We start from the raw sequence: 20,177 nt of genomic DNA, 5'->3' as shown, positions 1-20,177 counted from the left end.
ATTTGCCACAGAACGTAAACATGTTCAGTGGCTTAATTAGTCTTGCCTTACAGGTTGTACTCAGTACCTTAATTGAGTTCAGGTCATAGTGACCTGAACTTCCAGGGTCACTATTGCCTGAACTCCCAGGTAAAGCTAACTGGTGAACTGGGAGTTCACCAGTTATGGAGCGTTCAAGAAATGAACTGCTGCTTTTTTTGTTGTCCTTTTTTGCAGTTTAAACTATATCTTCATGTTTATCTAGCAGCGTTTTAAAAATAAACACTGCTAAAAAGATAAAATAACTTGTAGACATTTTATTTTGAAAAAATTTTTATATTGCAGGTCCTTTTCACAAACACAAATCAATCCACATACCTTTGTTAGCTAAAACAATCCATCTCTGTAGTAAGAGTGACAATTTGTAAGCATAAACACGTTATATCTCGCAAGATTATAGCAGCTGATTAATGTGTTGAAACGAAAGTCCCAAGAAGGTATTTTATTCCACAACCATAAAACATTACTTCTGGGTATTTACTGCAGAAGGTCAACATGTTCAGTGGCTTGATTAGTCTTGCCTTACAGGTTGTATCTCGGTACCTTAATTGCCTTGAAAGAAGTAGTTAAATCCAGAAAGTTGTAGTGATTTCTTCAGATTTAAAATATAATTTTAATACAATTTGGCAAATCCTCATTCAAATTCTTAAGAGAAGAGCCTCTGAAAACTGTACTGCGTAAAATTTGATAGTGAACTTTTAAAATGTCCACTATCGACTGAATAGTGGACATTTAAACATTTTAGAAACATATCGCAACATTTCACACAAATTCTTTAAAAGCTTGTAATTGCATTTATAGCACATTTAGATACAATTCACACTGATTTCTTTATCACAAATATAGTTTTCAGGCAAATTCACATTTACATTTTATTTCGATTTAGGATTTTCTATCTTTTTTTCCATTGGCAAAACATCAAGTTTACAGTTCTGTTCAGTGACTGGAAATATTGTCTGATTTACAGTTATTCATAAGAACGACAAAACAAAAATAACAGATCAAAAGAATGGCAAAGCAGAATCTCATCAGGTTATATCAAGTTTCTTGGATGTATTGAATGGGAGATCCTTGTGGACGGGTAGAACCATTGCCTCTCTGGACTTTCTGCCAAGTTGTTGGATTTCAGCAATACTCAGACATGTCACTTCTGATATCTGGTTTTCCAGACATCTTGATTGTTTTTATCATTGATATTTTGAAAGCAACACATTTACTGTTTGGATTGAACAGTGTCTGGGTAAATAGGTATTATTTATCTGCAATACTTAGGAAAGCAATGATAATACAGAAAACAATACATAGTAACACAGCTATGCACACATTGAACAGGTAACCTTCATCAGTTCTTGGATTAGACTGAGGAACGTAGTAGTGCCGATTAGAGTAGGATTGTTGCTGATAAGTAGATGTGTTAACAAAATTGCTTCTCTGGGAATAAATGGCACCCTGCTGCATTTCCGAAATGGACCGTCCTCTGAATTCTCGTAAAAGGTTGGTAGAGATCTGGTATGTGTGGTTTGGGTCATAACTGGTGTCATTATATTCAGAAGTGCCTCTATGCTGTGTGATGTAGATATTTTGTATATTCCATCTCCCGTAGGTTTGTGTGGCGCTAAATATGATCCGAGCTCTGTTCCATCCATCGGTTTCATTTTCAGCACTTCGTACATTATAAGGGAGCTGTTCTGACGAGTCTTTACAAAGGTTACCGACTGTGTAGTATTCGTACCCCCTAGAAGGTCGATCCAACATGTCTTCGTAGTTGCCGTAATGATGTGAACCATATTCAGAGTTTGGATCGAACATCACCCTCATGGTACCATAATGGTCAATGTTGACCATATTGGCAAACCAGTGAAGCAGCTCTAGTATGCTGGTGGGCTGAGGAACAAAACGTTTTATTTCACTGATGGAGTTGAGAGTTTGTCGTGCTGCTTGCGCTGAGGTGAGGATGAGGAGCAGAGCTACACAGAGACTTGATATTTTTTTCAACATCTTCGGTTTCTGTGAAGAGATTTCAGATTTATTATCCATCCATGATGTAAATTATTCCTCCAGTCATTGTTTTTAGGACACACCAAGTAAATAACTAAAAACAGTGTAATATTTGTTTAGGGATCCTCCGATCAGGTTTTATGCTGCCACTACTGATACAGATCACCCATGAGTGCTGATCGCAAATACTGTTCACATAATCGCTGATAATTTTTTTATTTAGGTATATATGCCACTGGCTATGTGATCTGGCAAAAAGAAACCATAAAATCTCCTTAATTTATACAGAAACATGCAAAATAAATTGCAGACAATGCAGCAAATATTCAGTCCAAAGAACAACTGAAAATCCTGCCACATAATATTTAACAGATTTAAAGCAGTAAAGCTCTCAGCAGCTCAAATTGTACAGAAAGTAAAATAAAGCTCATAACATTGCCTATATCAAACAATATCTAGTAAAAGAGAAAATATTCAAACTAAAATGAAGGTTGCATTCAAATAAGCCACCATAACTTACTAAACAAAAACTCCGTGTGAGGATGGCTATTTGTTTTGTGCATGAGCAAGCTCTTTTGCAGATTGTTGAAGCATGATTGACAGAGTTAGGCCTCCCCCAACCTTCCCGTTGGTTCTGTCAGCTACAGGCAACGGACAGAAAACCCCCCCACTAAACTGGTATACCCTGCTTTTACTTTCTAAATGGGGAGTGTAAAATGATTGTCACTGAATTGTCTTTGCTAGAAAATACTATTTCACATTTCTGCAGTATGCATATCTAATTTATTACTTTTAATCTTTAACAAGTTATAAAGATGTATAACTTTACAGTGTAAAAGACGCACCAACTTTTATGTACACAGAAGATGAAGTATACTTACTGTGTGTGGACTGTTTGAGTGAAAATCACCGATCTCTGCTTGCTAACTCAGAGTAACAGTTCATTAGAAAAAAACCTAATTTTTCTTTATTTTATTTTATTCCATTACCATCAGGCTAATAAAGTTTTATAGAATTCAGAATTGTAAAGTAATGAAATTTGCTGGATTTAGTAAGAAATCACCAGGAAAACAATAGCATTGCCCTTTTTTGTTTAGAATATTTGTATTTGAGTTTGTTGCAGTAAGAACTAAATATGTGTCATTGAGACGTTAATTAAAGTAGCTTACCTGCACAAGTCAAGTGCTGCCAGGTTGCTGATATGTGTTGGAGAGGGAGTTGTGGTTGGGTTAATGCTTTCAAAGGCAATGGTTTATAGAAGCAATTCTGAAGGAACGAACCACAGTTTCAGTGGGTGGGACCAATTCTCGAAAAAAAACAAACAACTTTCTCATCTTCTAAAAGGTTGCAGCGCGAGGGAGGGAGTGTTCACGCCGTTTCATTTTACTGGTAAATGAAACTGAAAGAACTCAAGTTTGTGACAGATTTAGTATTATTAAATAATATTAAATTATGTGTGTCAGCCTAATGTGGGTAAGGCTGATGCACCTTGTAAGGTTTTTAAAAAAAAATTTTTTTTACGTAAGGTGGATTCATTATATCTTTGATTTAATTGTCACACAATAACCCTGATCCTTTGTCACTGTATTTAGACCAAGGGAAACGTAGCTAATTGTAGAATTAGCTACAACGCAAGCAAGTAACATCACATTTATGTTTATGTTTTATGCCCTGTCAGCTCTCCACTGTACAATACAGAAAGATTTTACTTACCGTAAAAATCTGTTGTTGTTTTTTTTTAAATACACGATTTTTTGAGGTTTAATTCTTATTGAATATGTGGAACATAACCATATGTGTAAAGTGACCTTGGAGTTGACTATGAAAATGGATTTATGACACCGTGCTCAGTGTCATAAATGCATAAATACAGAATAGTTGTTGATTCAGTAAGCCAACATCTACTGTACCGAAAGGAAAAAAAAAACTCGATGAGCTTAAAAGTGCAAAAAACGTTTTCTTAAAATACAATACCTGCCTTTTTGTTTTCCTTTTTTGCAGTTTAAGCTGTATCTTCATGTTTATCTAGCAGTGTTTTAAAAATAAGCACTGCTAAAAAATAAAATAACTCGTAGACATTTTATGTTGAAAGATACGTTTTTTTTTTGCAGCATGTCGCTGCAGGTCCTTTTCACAAACACAAATCAATCCACATACCTTTTGTTAGCCATCAAAGTAGTGAAAGTGACAAAATGCAATGTAAGCATAAACACATCATGATTATAGCCACTGATCACTGTGTTGAAATAAAATTCCCTAGAACCAAAGTATTTTATTCCACAACCATAAAGATATCACTCATATATAGACTTTGTCCACCTTTGAAAACTGTCTGTTTCCATTTTTCTTTTTGAGACACAAACCATCCATTCTTTAACATGCGACAAATTCCCGATAATCAATTTTATTTAATTACATCCAGTTTCCCCAACTAACGGAAGAAAACACCTATTTAACTAAATAAATGTTTATATTCTCCTTTTTTATTGCACCATATCTGTCAAAGTGTTTTTCTGATCTAATGTGTAATTTTTACAACTAATGCTAACAACAAGTTAGGTAAAACATGATCATGGATACGCTAAGTTTGTCTTAAAATACCTCTTGTACAAAATATACAGCTTATTTCAAGCTTCTTGTAGTACAAGTCATTTTCCTGGAATATTTTCTCCATTCTGATTTTTATTTTTTTGGAAACAAACAAAGTTGTTATATTTTGAATAGTCTCTCTTGTTGAGATCCAGGCAACGTTCCAACCAGTATTACTCTTCTGGGAATTTACTGCAGAAGGTAAACATGTTCAGTGGCTTGAATAGTCTTGCCTTACAGGTTGCGTCTCAGTACCTTAATTGCCTTGAAAGAAGTAGTTAAATCCAGAAAGTTGTAGTGATTTCTTCAGATTTAAAATGTAATTATAATACGGTTTTGCAAATCCTCACACAAATTCTTAAGAGAAGAGCCTCTGAAAACTGTATGGTGCAAAATCTGATGGTAGAAATTTTAAATTGCACAACATATTGCAACATTTCACACACATTCTTTAAAAGCTGGTAATTACATTTATATAAAATCTGCACTGATTCCTTTATCACAAATATAGTTCTGCACCCAAATTCTAAAAATGACGCATTTACGCACACTTTTCTTTATTTGGGTTTAGGATCTTCCGCCTTTTTTTCCCTTTGCAAAACACATTTACAGTTCTGCTCAATGTCTGGAAATATTGTCTTATTTGAAGCAATTCTGAAGACATACGTTCAAAGCAAAAATAACGATGATCACAAGAATGGCAAAGCAGAATCTCGACAGGAAGTCATCATTGTTTTCTGTACTTGGCTTATATCGAGCTTCGTGGACATATCGAGTGGGATGTCCTGGTGGACGGGTAGAAGCGTTCTCTCTGTGGGACCGTCTGGCAAGTTGTTGGATTTCAGTAATGTTTCTCCGTCTGATTGCGTGTAAAAGGCTGGGTGTGATTCTGTATGTGTTAGCTGGATCATAATTGGTCCCTTCATCGGAGTGCTGAGTGATGTACACCTGGTCTATTATCTGTCCAGGGTGAGGTCCCGAGTGTCCTTCTTTCACCCTGATTATGATCCGAGCTTTGTTGTTGTCGTCAATATTCCTGTGGGGATTTCTTACGTAGGATGGAAGGGCGTCGGAATCATCTTCATAAATATTACCAATTGTGTAGTATTGGTACCCCCAAGGCAGCTGATCTAGCATGTATTCAAAATTTCCATAATGATGTGAGCCATAATCAGAGGCAGGGTCAAAGGTAAGTCGGATGTGGTTATCAATGTCGACTTCATTGGCAAACCAGTGTAGCAGCTCTAAAATGTTTGTGTGCTCAGAGAGGTGGCAGTCGATCAGATCAGTGATGGAGTTTAGACTTCTCCGTGCAGCAAACACCAAGGTCAGAATAAGGCACGCAGCTACACAGAAGCTGATTTTTCTTGACATGTTCAATTCCTGTGAAGACATTTTATAGTTTTCAGTGTTCAGTCTGTGAATGCTTGATACTTGATAGACTCATGCATGACATTTGATCTTATTTATGTCAAGACTTCCTGCATGCAAGTTCACTTAAAAAAACTTAACCCCTTTATGCATGTTTATGTCAAACCACATGTGTGTAAAATGTTTCTTACACATTTTATGACTGTTTGTTATGGGGTTTGCTTAGATTTCACAAACTTTTTTTATTTTGACATCAACAATGTCTAGTTAGGATGTTTGGTTTTGAACACTTATGTGAAAATTTAATCATTAAACTCCTAGAACTGAAAGTGGGCAGCACCACCTTTTCACTATGTTTGCATAAATGGTTAAACAGGTTTGATTTTCAGTTTAATGGTTAGTAAGTAATATACAGGTCCTTTTCAAAAAATTAGCATATTGTGATAAAGTTCATTATTTTCCATAATGTCATGGTAAAAATTAAACTGTCATATTTTAGATTCATTGCACACCAACTGAAATATTTCAGGTCTTTTATTGTTTTAAAACTGATGATTTTGGCATACAGCTCATGAAAACCCAAAATTCCTATCTCAAAAAATTAGCATATTTTATCCTACCAATAAAAGAAAAGTGTTTTAATACCAAAAAAGTCGACCTTAAAATAATTATGTTCAGTTATGCACTCAATACTTGGTCAGGAATCTTTTGCAGCCTTCAATGCGGCGTGGCATGGAGGCAATCAACCTGTGGCACTGCTGAGGTGTTATGGAGGCCCAGGATGCTTCGATGGCGGCCTTAAGCTCATCCAGAGTGTTGGGTCTTGGGTCTCTCAACTTTCTCTTCACAATCTCCCACAGATTCTCTATGGGGCTCAGGTCAGGAGAGTTGGCTGGCCAATTGAGCACAGTAATACCATGGTCAGCAATACCAGTGGTTTTGGCACTGTGAGCAGTTGCCAGGTCGTGCTGAAAAATTAAATCTTCATCTCCATAATGCTTTTCAGCAGATGGAAGCATGAGGTGCTCCAAAATCTCCTGATAGCTGCTGCATTGACTCTGCCCTTGATAAAACACAGTGGATCAACACCAGCAGCTGACATGGCACCCAGACCATCACTGACTGTGGGTACTTGACACTGGACTTCTGGCATTTTGGCATTTCTTTCTCCCCAGTCTTCCTCCAGACTCTGGCACCTTGATTTCCGAATGACATGCAAACTTTGCTTTCATCTGAAAAAAGTACTTTGGACCACTGAGCAACAGTCCAGTGCTGCTTCTCTGTAGCCCAGGTCAGGCGCTTCTGCCTCTGTTTCTGGTTCAAAAGTGGCTTGACCTGGGGAATGCGGCACCTGTAGCCCTGTAGCCCATTTCCTGCACACGCCTGTGCACGGTGGCTCTGGATGTTTCTACTCCAAACTCAGTCCACTGCTTCCGCAGGTCCCCCAAGGTCTGGAATCAGCCCTTCTCCGCAATCTTCCTCAGGGTCCGTCACCTCTTCTCGTTGTGCAGCGTTTTCTGCCACACTTTTTTCTTCCCACTGAGGTGCCTTGATACAGCACTCTGGGAACAGCCTATTGGTTCAGAAATTTCTTTGTGTGTCTTACCCTTACTGAGGGTGTCAATGATGGCCTTCTGGACAGCAGTCAGGTCAGCAGTCTTGCTCATGATTGTGGTTTTGAGTAATGAACCAGGCTGGAAGTTTTTAAAAGCCTCAGGAATCTTTTGCAGGTGTTTAGAGTTACTTTGTTGATTCAGATGATGAGGTTAATTACTCGTTCAGAGAACCTTTTCATGATATGCTAATTTTTTGACACAGGGATTTTGGGTTTTCATGAGCTGTATGCCAAAATCATCAGTATTAAAACAATAAAAGACCTTAAATGTTTCAGTTGGTGTGCAATGAATCTAAAGTATATGACAGTTTAATTTTTATCATTACATTATGGAAAATAATGAACTTTATCACAATATGCTAATTTTTTGAGAAGGACCTGTAGTAAGTAATATAGTAAGTAAAATATGGCTACATAAAAAGAGGAAGTTTCGAAAAGGAAGAATATGCATCATTAGTTGCGATATGAAACTTAAGACAACAGTTTATGTCCAAATCGTTTTGTGTTATCTCTAGAATGTTTGTATTTCTAGATTAATATGTGCCGTTGAGAGTGATTTTCTGATATCAGAAGTTAGATGAGCTTACCTTTGCAGTAGTTTTCTCTTTAGGTCTCTGGTTGATTTGAACCTGTGAAGCGAGTGGTTGATTTATTTTCCTTTTTTCAGATTTCCGTTTCATGAAACATGAAACTTGGGTAACAAGCTACATTGAGTTACCATGGCAACTACTTAGTAGTAGCTTTACTTACAAAAAATGCTTCCTGTCTTCAGAAAACCTTGATAGTCCTTTGTTAAATGGGATCTGTTGATGTGCCAGCAGACCAGTTTACTTTTCTCCTGAGTGATCTTGGAGTAAAGTTCAGCATGAAAATGCAATAAAAAAGCTTTTTATAGGAGGACCTCTGTTTACTTTTCTTTATGGAAAGTAGTTTTTTACTTTTACTTTTTACTTTATAGAAAAGTAAAAAGACATGAAGGTGTTGGTGACTTTTTTTTCCCTCTTACATTCCTATTGTAGGTGTTGACAAACCAAACGTGACTTCAATAAGAATTAATTTAAAGTTTTCTTTTCAAAATGTTACCACGTTCTATTTTCAGGACATTATCTTTCCAGGGCACCCATATATCTGTATCAAAGGGATTTTTGATTTTTCAAAAGATTTTTAATAATTTCAGTAAATAAAGTGCTTTGCTTATGATCAACTGTTTTTTTTCTTCCTAGAATTTTTAACAACACAAATCAAATGGTGGTTTATTTTAAACCTGTAAACAGTAACACATTCTAAAGCAGAGCCTACAAACTTCCTCTCACAGAGATTTAGCTGCTGTTACTGTATGCAAGTTCTTAAGTGAACTGAAAAAAACAATTTTAATTCATCCATAAAAAAACACATTATGTACTTTCTGTGCTTACGTAAACAATAATTAAAGAGGACAGTTTTTCTTAAAAGAAAAAAAAAACTTTTTTCTTGCATCTGGACTTTAGATGGCACAACAATATTGTAATATAGGAGAGAGTATGTATGTTTGTATTTTACAATGCAGGTTGAATATTTGAACCACATCCTCACCGTTATTGACATCACTTGGACTCTTTCTCTCCATAATAGTAAAAAGTCCTCAGATTGCTCTCACCAGCTGTTCACTGAGATAATGTTGTGTCTCCTTTATAAGCCTCACTCAGAGCACATTATGTTCAAAGAGGACAAAAGCCACTAGTTCCACAGATATAGCTGTTTAAGTCATGTTTGCGCATAACATTGCACAAAAGAAACTTATCTGGTGTCTGGATCTTCTGCACACTTCTGTACTTGTGGGCACACAAGCAAATACAGTGATAGAAATAAGTTGTTTATGCAACTTATTTCAAAAACAATAAGTTGCATAACTTATTGTTTTGCAACTTATTGTTGCAATAAGTTGCAAACTTATTGCAACTTACTGTTTCTGCAGTTGCAAACTGCTTGCAACTGCTTCGGAGTTGCAAGCCCCTCCGAAGCAGCTTGCAACTTACCATAGCTTGCAACTTATTTCAACTTATTGCAATATGACTAGTCACAATGTGACTAGGACACATTGTGACAAGTGTCCTAGTCACAATGTTTCTAGTACACTTGTCAGAAATTAATTAATACTTATTTGGTGGATTTTTTTTTTGTTTGTTTACATCATTTTTATTAAAAACACAGTACAATTTATCTGGAATACAGTCTTGCATTTTGTATGTTAACACCTGATATTCTGTGCCATTGCAATGATCCTAAGGATCATCGTTGGGATCATTTGATTGTCCAGGACCAAAGTAATTTGAAAAGCAGGGAAATAACATACAGCTTTATACAGTACATTCAGTGCAACAAGACTGTCTTCAGTGCATTTGATGCAGTCTTTCTTATTTCCAGCAGGGGGTGCGTGCTTTCTCTGCATTGTTTTTCAGTATGAATCTTGCTTGGACTCCTGGAGCAATCGTCATATTAGAGCAGTACTCATAAACAACAGCGTCTGGACAGCCATGCAAATCAGTGTTTTGTTTAAATTTCTTTGCCCATTGCCACTGCCACCATTCATAGTCGTTTGTAGTTTTATCTGCAGATGTATAAAAGCCAACCCATGAGTCTTTGAATTGAGACATCCAATCAGTGAAAGAAGTTTTCACATATAAGCGAGCACAAGCTTTGCCATCCTTTGCGAAAAGTCGCAGGCTTGCATTGTAGCCGTTTATATTGACTGCTGCTGTGGGATTCTTAAACTCTGGACCTCTGCCTATCTCCTCTCCAGCACGAGACCAGAAGCAACATACTGTTTTCACTTCATGTAGCCGGACCTGTAGACTTTCATTCAGTGGTACCGATGTGTCATAGGTGCCTGATTTTGCGTTTCTAACAGACTTATAAGTCAGTGGTTCCTCGTCCTCATCGCTCCTATAAAGTGCAACCATCAAACCGCTTTTGTAGTTATTCACTGGAACATTTCTCCAAATTATTCTGGCTCTTCCTTTTGAATCTGTCACCACCTGAAGCGTCATATCACTACTGTGGTGATGAGGGATTCTTATGGACACCTCAGAGCTTCTACTTGGTCTGCTTGGTCTGCTCTCTGGGATGCTGACAACATAATCAGGTTGTGTGTTTCTTTTCGCTGAAGACTGACGTCTGTTGTTGGGTTGCTGGTTAGAGCAGTACTTTTCCTGGATTACAATAAACAAGAATAAGCCCAGACAAGCAAGGTCACCCCACAAGTTTCTAATCTCTCTCAGTTGGACATAATCAGCGTTGCTTCTGACATTATCTCTGAGGTTTGTCAGTGTGTTAAAGTCATTCGCCTCCACAGAAAATTGACTGATCTGTCTCAGAAGGCTGGTAGTGATCTGGTATGTATAGTCTGGATCATACCTTGTTCCTTGGTTATCTGATGTCTCAAAATGCTGCGTGATGTAGACTCTGTCTATTACATGCTGTCCCACATTCTGCTCCCTTACTCTGAATATGATCCGATCTCTGTTTCTTCCCTCATATTCAATTCGTGGATGTACAATGTACGATGGGAGATCAGACGACGAATCTTGATTGAGATTACCAACAGTAAAGTATCGATATCGGACGTGCCCATGAGGCAGTGGATCCAAAAGCCTTTCATAGTTTCCATAGTGATGTGAGCCATAGTCACCTTCATCAGGGTCAAAGGTTAGCCTTATAACATTGTTATTGTCAATGTCAACTTCATTGGCAAACCAGTGCAGGAGCAAAAGACTGTGTTTTGGCACAGACGATCCAAAGTTGAGTTTCTTCAGGTCATTGATGGTGTTGAGGACTTGCACTGCCGATGCTGATGTCAGGAGAAGAAGCAGAACCACACACAGACCTGGACTTGTTCCTGAGAACTTCCCCATCCTGTAGGAATATTTAGAAGTTACTAAACCTATATCATACAATATCATTGTATGATATTGTATGATATCATACAATAAGACTAAATTTTTGAAAATTTAGTCTCATGTTAACTGAAAAGACTATTTTTTTCCCATCTTGAATTACTCAGTAATGATTTAAAGATATTATTTTACCATAACTTTATTTAACTCATATTTATCAATAAGAATCTATTTCATTGAGAAAGGTATTAGAAAAGTAATGTTCAAGGTTCTGAATTGATGCGTTAAGACATTAGAATTTAAAAAAATAATGGTAAGCTTTTTTTTTTTTTTTTTGCTTCTTGCATTTTTTTTTGTCCAGCACAACTATGCAAGGAAAACCTTTCGAAAAATAAAACCTTTAGCTTTTTTTTTTTTGCAAAATCACCCCTGACACTGACTTTAGCGACCACTTAGTCCTTTTGTATGTTTCAGGAGGTTTGAGGACGCGTAAAAGGCTCCTTAGCCTTTCCCAAAGTGGACTACATGATCACATCATCAAACATCCTCCACCATACTCAACAATATGCACTGAGCTTTTCTCACATAATTCTGCTGTTTTATTACCAAGCCCACCTGGAGATTTTTTTGCTGAAAAGCTGAAGCTCATCTGACTAAAGCACATGGTTCCAGTTAAACTCCCAGTAGACTTTAGCGGGCTACATGTGTTAACGTTTTTGATCAGATTCAAAAAGACTTTTCTGGTTTTCCAAACAATGAGGTGGCATGCAGATAGTATACAGTGCGATTATTTCTTGCCTCACAAGCTTTCTCACTGTGACTGATGGAGAGACAAATATGGATCGTTATCCAGGATAGTAGGAGATGTTAAAAGAAATGAATCTTTGTGATATTCATGCCATAGAAACATAAAGTCATAGATTTCTAATGAGAAGTTCCTAGAAACTCTGATAAACCTAAATAAGTAAATTACTATCCATCCATCCTCTTATACCATTGTCCCTAGTGGGGTGGGGACAGTTGCTGTTGCCCGTCTCCAGCGAGACATTTCAGGTGAGAGGCAGGGTTCACCCTGGACAGGTCGCCAGTCCATCGCAGGGCAACACAGAAACAGACAAGACAAACAACCATGCAGAGACCAATTAACCTGACAGTCATGTTTTTATACTGTGAGACCTTCTTGCTGATAACAGTGCTACCAACTGTGGCACTGTTAATAAATGACTAATAGAGACAATCTCAACATGCACTCATAGACAATGGTCCTTTGGGGTGCTAATAATTACGATATTGCTGACTTCATTAAACAGTTAACTCTTTTCACTGTGAGATAATGCTACTACAATAAAGTGTGAATTTATATTAGGGATTTTTTTTTTATTTTAAGAGTTAAGATGCCCTTTACACTATTGCAGTATTCCTTAAAATCAGCAGTAACTGCCTACATGTCACTGTTTACACAAAAATAATACATTTCCTGGTCAAAAGATTACATCTTTCAAATATAGATGTAGAATTATACAACACATTTCTCCTCTGAATATTAAAGATATACTTAAATTTATTAAATTATTGCCTTTTCTAAAACATTGAAATAACAGTGAAATAGGAAAGCTTACCTACCTGACAGTGCTGTAGACTGATGTTTGTCTGAGCTCTGTGTTTTGTGTTCAGCTCATATGACGTCTTCAGAGTTTCTGTTTCCTGGTTAATGAAACCAGATCTTAGGTTTTAGTTGAAAGCTGTAACAGGAAATGTGGCCATAGTACTTGTTTTGATAGGCTGGGTGTGCTTAAAAGCCACGCCCAGTGGTTTCTAAAGGACTTCAGTCATACCTTTTAAATAATTAACTGAATATGAATTGCCTATCTTTCAACACTAATTCATATCGCGCTTGTGATGGCAACAAATCAATAGCATGTGGAAGTTCACCATTCCCCCACATTAACTGTGTTTTGTTCTATTTATTTGTTTAAGTTCATTATTTTTTCTTTAGTTTTGCACAGCTTTCTGGTCTGTTTACTAAACTGCTGCAATACCTCCAGCCGCCAGCAGGAGATGCTCTTACACAGCCTGTCTTTCTAATGATTGCAGGGCGTTGAGCCTGTAAAATCTCTGTGGCAATCATTAACACTTAGAAACCTACAGAGGATCTGCTTTCTGACTCTTAATTTATCCAGAAAGCCCAGTTTGCTTTTGAGGCTCCACAATCTGTTTTCAAAACACTGATGGATACTTATTTTGACTGTTGCTAAAAATCCTCACATCCGAGGAATAACTTCCGCTTTTCCCAGAGAGCTGTATGTATGCGACAGCCTCATAACAATAGACACAGTCACTTAATGTTTCCACTACTTTTTGGGGAAATTATTCTAGTTTGTTTTCTCAAGACTTACCCAGTTTAGGGTTTGGGTTTGGATATCTTTACATCAAGCTCTCCTACAAAACTGTTATTTGGTTGATTCTGGAAAATGTTTTTGTCCCCCAACAAAAAATATTTGACTTCACAGTTGATTTGGGTTGTGTCCACCAACACACAACTGCACTAAAATGCAGACACTTACATTTCATCTAATTTCCTGAATGAAGGCTTGGCTATTCCCTCTGGGCAGGGCAAAAGAGTGTAAAATAACACACACAAAGGAAATATTTAGTTCCTCTGTCGTCACCACCCACATGTTTCACATAGGGAGTCCCTGAAAAACATCCATGTGATAACCATGGTGTGACTAAACGTTTTGGAGAAATTTGTCTCACATCTTACAGTACAATGCAGACCTCAACACTTCTTAAGTTACAATATATACATCGGCTTCAAAAGTGTTCTTGCGTCTCAAACTTTTTCCACATTTTGTCGCATTAACATTATTATTTTATGCGATATCCGAAGACAAAACACTGTTAAATTGTGAAGTACAAGAGAAATAATACACGTTTTTTGAATAAAGCACATCATTATTCACTGTGGAGGAAATACAAAGATCCCCAGAAAAACCGCACATCTGCCCTTCATGGAAGAAGAAAACGGCTGTTAAGACGTGAGTAGTGAAGCTTGGGGAGGACACAGAAAACACGGAGGAGAAGGTGATCTGGCCAGACAAATTAGGTGCGAGTAGAAAAACTAACAATGCATATCACCCTGAAAACACCATCTTCATGGTGTTGGCAGCATCATGCAATGGGGTTGATTTTCTTCTACAAAGATAGGGCAGATGGTAAGTTGATGAAAAATTAATGGCAGTAAATACAGGGCAATGCAAAGAGTCATGTGGCTGGGGTAGAGGCTCACATTTCAGCGGGACGACGTACAGTCAGAACTGCAATGGGTGGCTTAGGTCAAAGGTTATTCATTCTATCAAGTATCACAGTTAAACCTTGGACCTTAATCCAAATGAGAGTATGTGTCTAAAATTTATGTTTAAAAACTCTTGGTACAGTTGGTGTGAATGTATGCTGTTTTGCAATAAAGAATAAGCTGAAGTTGCAGTCTCTTGTTGCAAAAGATGGTACAGATAAACACTAAAATACTTACTGTTGTAATTGCAAAGAAAGGTGGTTCCGTATTAACTCAGTTAGGCTAAATGACTAGTTTTTCTTCTTAGGTTTCCTTTTTGCTAAATAAAAATCTAACGTTTTATTTCCAATTTTCTTTTATGCACTTTTTTATGTTGGTCTATCACATAAACTCAAAAATAAATGTTGTGGTTATAATGGGATAAAATAAGGAAAAGTGAGATCTTTTGCTGTAGAAAATATAAACAAAAACGTTCAGACCCAGGACGTGCCTGGATTGTGCTGCACAGGAAAACAAAACTACATGTGTGAAAGGCCCTGAACAGCTGCAATAAACTCTGCTAGCGGTCTGCCAGGCTCTCACTTGCCAACACATGACAACATCTTGGCTCAGAAATGTCCACAAACATCAACCCCGTGTCACTGGCTTTCTGTTACAATGTCCTCTTCTCCTCGAAATGGGGATTTTTAATCTTTAAACATGATATCCTGCTCAGCAGGGTCTTTAATAAAGGAGTGCACCAATGGATAAGTGATGAATGACTCGCTCTGCATGCATGCAGGGTCACACAGAAGTCTGCATTTCTAAGGAAAAGCTCAAAAAGAGAGAGGGGAGGGCTATCTTACAAGAGGATTAATTTAACTTGCTTGTAACATGGTAACATGTATCGATGCTGGTAGTTTTTCAGTAAATAATACAGTGACTGGACTGTTGTTTTGTCAATAGGTATAAAATAGGTTTTATAGTCAATAGTTGATTATTTAATAAAACAACAATCTAACACTTTAGATTGGCAATCTAAGCAGTACGATCATTTAATTATATCTTCATGATCTGCAGAAAAACATTTTTAAGAACAAAGCTACAACCCCAAACAAGATTTCAAACAAGATTTCCATTTTTTTTTGTCCTTCAAATATGAGTGGAGAGCAGCTTGTAAAAGAAGTTTTATCTGCAGTTTTATATCCAGTGAAATGTTGTATTTTGTGTGTGTGTGTGTGTGTGTGTGTGTGTGTGTCTTTTTGGTGTACCTCTTTACTTGCACTTCACTTTAAAACATAAATAAATTTTCCTTTTCTTTACGATGCAGAATTAGCTAGGAAAAAACTAAAAACAGTGCTCTGATATTAGCCCAGAAATGTCTATATGTGAACACAGTGAGCAAGGAAGAATTTCTTTGTTGCATTGTCCAGTGTGTGGATACCTTATCTGCAACGTCTCATCGCTCAGCCTCTTGTTGCTGGCGTCACTGCAGCATAGTCCTCCCTCCCGCTGTCCTCCCACTCCCTATCAGTCCGACTGGTTCTGGATTCATGATGTTGGTTGTCTGGGTTGTTCATACAGTCCCTCAGTCAATGTCCAGGTTTCCCAGATGGAGTAAATATCTGACAGGTCTGTTCAGTCTTCTCTGCTGTCACATCTCCTTGTTTGTTTCCTCCTCCTTCTCCATGAGTTTGGAGAGCATTAAAAAAGGTCAGAGGTCAGTCAGTAAGACTTAGTAGTAGCACCCAAACACAAGCAAGTAGTATCCGTCCAAATGTGCCCTGCATTGAGAAGCTTCAGTGTCTGGAACTGATCTTGATCTCCTGGATCTCTGTTATCAGCTGGTGGTGTGAATGAGAGGGATATCATTGTAGACATGGAAGAACAGGAGTTGAGGTCAAAGTTCAGACACACTGCAATGAGGCTGAGAAAGAATATAGATTAGGTGGCTTTTTTAAATTTCACTCAACTTTTTCTTCTAACCTTTCAAAGAATTGCAAACCTTTTGCTTAATCCAAACAGACATAAAACATATTAAGGCCCATATTTTCTTTTCATAAGGTCAGCCGTTTCTCTCTGGGGAGGAAATGGGACTTTGGAACCACTTGATCACATTTTTTACTCTGAAAATGAAGGAATGTGCTCTTTTATTCTGTAAATGTCTTCACAGAATCAGATAAATCAGCTTTGCAGTGACTCTACCATTAAAATACCTTAAAGAAGGGCCTTTATATCCATATATATCCATCTTCCATTGTTCTCTAGAACACTGCTGTATAAAACTCATAAGGACTTTCAGGATTTTTCTGTATCCTACCTTGATTCAAACATATCCAATCTTTTCCAGATTGTGACGGAATAATTTATTACACTCGATGTCTCACCAGATAACAGTGGATTAACTTTAAGTTAATAAATCCCAGCCCTCCCTTCTTTTAATGTCTCTTAATATGAGGTAGGAGATTGAAGCCTTATGTCCTGGTCTGTACCAAAACGCTGTTTGTAGACATCATCTTATGTCCAGCAAATTATTAATTGATAACATCCAAGCTCTGTTAAGGTGAAAAGCACCAATTCAGGTTTTAATATCTTGCTCAAAGTCTCAAACACTGTTGTACGTGTCGGAGTGAAACGCTTTGCCAGACAGAGACAAAAGATACAGTTTTATATTCAAGGACAGAAGATTTACAGATGGAGATGGTCCGACTTTCCTTGCAGGTGCAAGACAGCATCTCTGGGAGATAATCTTCAGTGTGACGACTCCGATAAGTTTGTTCAGCAAAAGTCCATAAGCAATAAGACATAGACATAACATGATTGAGGTTAATGAAGTCATAGGACGAACTTTAGTATCCAAACAGAGACGGCCGAAATGAAAGAGCCAGGAGACTTCACTTTTGGGAAAATGGATAGTTTTTTCTTCTTTTTTTCCCCTAATTTGTGAAACGCCAAAAGCTGGTTTTCTCTCCACATTTGGTCCGACTGCGTTTTTACCAGACACGTATGATCACCTGCGTTTTTGTTGGAGAACCCAGCCAACACTGGGTACATCACGCTTTTACTGTGCATGAGAAGAGGTTTTTCGATATAACAAGAGTACACAAAGTAATTCCTTTCATTTCCCTAGTTTTTCAGACGCATGGTGTTTAGCACTGGGGTTAAATTCATACTAATGCATAAGTGGAAGCATAATTATACTTAAAAGGGAAACGTCTGTCTCTCTTACCTTTTAATTACACAAACATACACCTGAAGGAAAGTAATAAAGAGCCCGGTATGTTTATAGCCACATCATTGCCATATGTCATATATTAAATGTGGTTCAAGTTGCTTTAATTGTGTTTTCTTCATTATTTATCACATTATGTTAAGCAGTTGCTGTATTTCTTCTCTGCAAAGATGTCTTAATACAAACGAGAAATGTTCTTCTATTCAGTTTTTGTAAAACTTTAATTGGCTGAATCGGATTTTTTACAATTTTCCAATTTTTATCCAACAAGTATAATTCACAGCATTCAAAACATTTGTTTCTAGTCTTCCTGCTGTGAATGGTCATTAACTATTTGCAAGTTTCTCTAACTTGAGCTTGCCGTTTTAAAGTCTGTACTGCAGATATCTTCCATGAATGCAAGATAAAAAAAAATTATATTCAAAATATGCAGTGAAGTAATATTTTTTATAGTTTTTATAGTCTTGCTTTAAATTCAGAAAATAAAACAATCTTTTATGCTTGATGATTAAAATAAAAGGCATGCATGCTGCTGTGCCTCTCTAATATCTGTTACAAAATTACTATTTCCAGCAGCAAGAACAGGATTTAGTTCAGTTTTTGTAAAAAAAAAAATGCACTTAGCCAAGTTTAATAAATTAGTTCAACCAAGTCTGCTTTAGAATAAGAGTGGATGGGCGTTTGTGGAACTATTTAATGTGAAAATAAAATAAAAGAGGGATTATTAAAGCTGAGCACTGTGTACCCAATCATTTTCCATTTTAAGTATACGTCCATCTCCAGTTGGACCAAACTTTTACAGATCTTTTTATCGTGTGCCTGGATAAATATTTCAAGGATGTCCAATTACCTCTGCACCACACCTTTTCACCTCTGATGAAGGCCCTCACCTTAACTTTGAGATCTCCTAGTGATTGCTTTTGAAATATAGCATCTTCCATGCCAAACAGATATTTAAAAAAAAATTACTAAACAGATCAACTTTTCTCACATTAGGGCTTCCTACTATAGGCTAAGGTCTCACTGTCTTGCAGCCTGCATAAAATGCAATCATGTCTTGACTTGTAATGGAAAGAGCTCATTTGAAATATCTTTTTACATCTTTTGTTTCCTTTGACTTTATTTTGTCACTAATTCCCTAATAGCTGACTTCTTATTTCCATGCAGTAACATCTCCATATAAGAGTGTTGTTCATGTTTTGTTATGCGGCTTTCACTGATCAGAAATAGATTTAATTTCAGTTTTCAACCATCAATTCAAGCTTGGTATGATCATTTTTGATCACTGAGAGACTGATGAATGAATGGGATGTACTGAAGCAGACATTATAAAACATGCAGACTAAGCAGGGTATTAAGTGATCCTGGGAGTTGAGAGGCATAATAGTTATTTAAAGGGGCTGTGTAGACACACCTAGTCTGTGCTCCTGCCTAGATTCTGCTCCCGACAAACAGATAATAACTCTTTGTCTCTGTTCACTGTGATCTATTTTTTTTTTCTTTCTCTGGAGAGGGGGGGATGTTTGGAGGAAATGGGCGGATCTTGATGCTTTGCATGCTGAGTCACATGTCAGACTTGAGTGGGAGGGCCAAGCAGGGATCTGCCACAGCAGAATCTGGCCTCTCACTGGTGCTCTTCACTTCAGCAGGGGACAAGTCATTCTCACACTTGCGCACACACATTTTACACACGGTAAGTGCTTTGCATACCAGCAGGGGAGTGTTTGTGTACATGCATGTGATTGTGTGTGTGGGGGGTCTTTAAGAAATCTGTTGGAACTGAGCTTTTTTTCTCTGTGGTGTGTTTTCTTTCCTACCTTAAAGTGGATGTCTGTTTTTGGAGTACAGGTGATAAGTGATTGAATAATGTTGCTTCAAGCCTCTGTTTGCACGTTGTCTGTTCATATGTGTGGAGACATGACTTTTAAGTTCAAGTCGTAATTCACGGTGCAACAACCAGCTCTAAAGTCTACTTTTTGGAAATACTTGGTTCTAAACTCAAACCTGGACAAATCTGTGTGTTTATGCAGATTTAGCTGTTTTAAATGTTTTATTTTTTTCTTGTCATCTTGACCATTTTTAAACTCTAGCAAGCAGTTTTTAAAACTGTGTAAGTACCTGTGGTCAGTTTAGTTTTTATAAGAATAGTCTATGATTACTTATAGCTAATAGTGAAACGTTAGCCAT

General features: G+C 37.2%; 2 protein-coding genes and 2 long non-coding RNA genes across 9 annotated transcripts in view; 1 reads left to right on the top strand and 3 right to left on the bottom strand.

The window, feature by feature from the left end:
• The window catches only part of LOC103469330 (septin-9-like), an 89,261-nt gene that overhangs the window by 49,056 nt on the left and 20,028 nt on the right, over positions 1-20,177 (top strand). The window contains exon 1 of one of the 5 annotated variants that reach the window (XM_081609935.1): positions 19,565-19,683. The exons of the other annotated variants lie outside the window; for them this stretch is intronic. The gene's annotated coding sequence lies outside the window, so the exon portion shown is untranslated. Of the gene's footprint in view, positions 1-19,564; positions 19,684-20,177 lie in introns of those variants that run through there. 5 annotated transcript variants of the gene reach the window in all.
• Positions 1,184-3,737, bottom strand: LOC145552536 (uncharacterized). The gene is made up of 2 exons (XR_014088616.1): positions 3,207-3,737; positions 1,184-2,046 (listed from the first exon to the last, which is right to left on the bottom strand). It is a non-coding gene; the product is annotated as an uncharacterized LOC145552536 (long non-coding RNA).
• LOC108166522 (uncharacterized) lies at positions 5,167-8,606 on the bottom strand. The gene is made up of 2 exons (XR_014088615.1): positions 8,200-8,606; positions 5,167-6,009 (listed from the first exon to the last, which is right to left on the bottom strand). It is a non-coding gene; the product is annotated as an uncharacterized LOC108166522 (long non-coding RNA).
• LOC103469284 (uncharacterized) lies at positions 9,750-13,221 on the bottom strand. Of its 2 annotated transcripts, XM_081609937.1 has the most exons (3): positions 13,108-13,208; positions 12,479-12,556; positions 9,750-11,503 (listed from the first exon to the last, which is right to left on the bottom strand). In XM_081609937.1, the coding sequence occupies exon 3, from the start codon at positions 11,500-11,502 to the stop codon at positions 10,006-10,008; it is 1,497 nt and encodes a 498-aa protein (XP_081466063.1). In that variant the 5' UTR covers position 11,503; positions 12,479-12,556; positions 13,108-13,208; the 3' UTR covers positions 9,750-10,005. The 2 variants fall into 2 exon arrangements, with proteins under 2 accessions (XP_081466063.1, XP_081466062.1); XM_081609936.1 differs by lacking the exon at positions 12,479-12,556 and having other exon boundaries at positions 13,108-13,221.

The sequence above is a fragment of the Poecilia reticulata genome, chromosome 8 (genome assembly GCF_904066995.2).
Source record: "Poecilia reticulata chromosome 8, P_reticulata-male-v2, whole genome shotgun sequence".
In the NCBI taxonomy this organism is placed as follows: domain Eukaryota; kingdom Metazoa; phylum Chordata; class Actinopteri; order Cyprinodontiformes; family Poeciliidae; genus Poecilia; species Poecilia reticulata.
This window is presented reverse-complemented; position numbering and strand designations above follow the sequence as displayed.

Coding starts and splice junctions, on each gene's coding strand:
- LOC103469284 (XM_081609936.1), bottom strand. CDS start 11,502: ATGGGGAAGTTCTCAGGAACAAGTCCAGGTCTGTGTGTGGTTCTGCTT.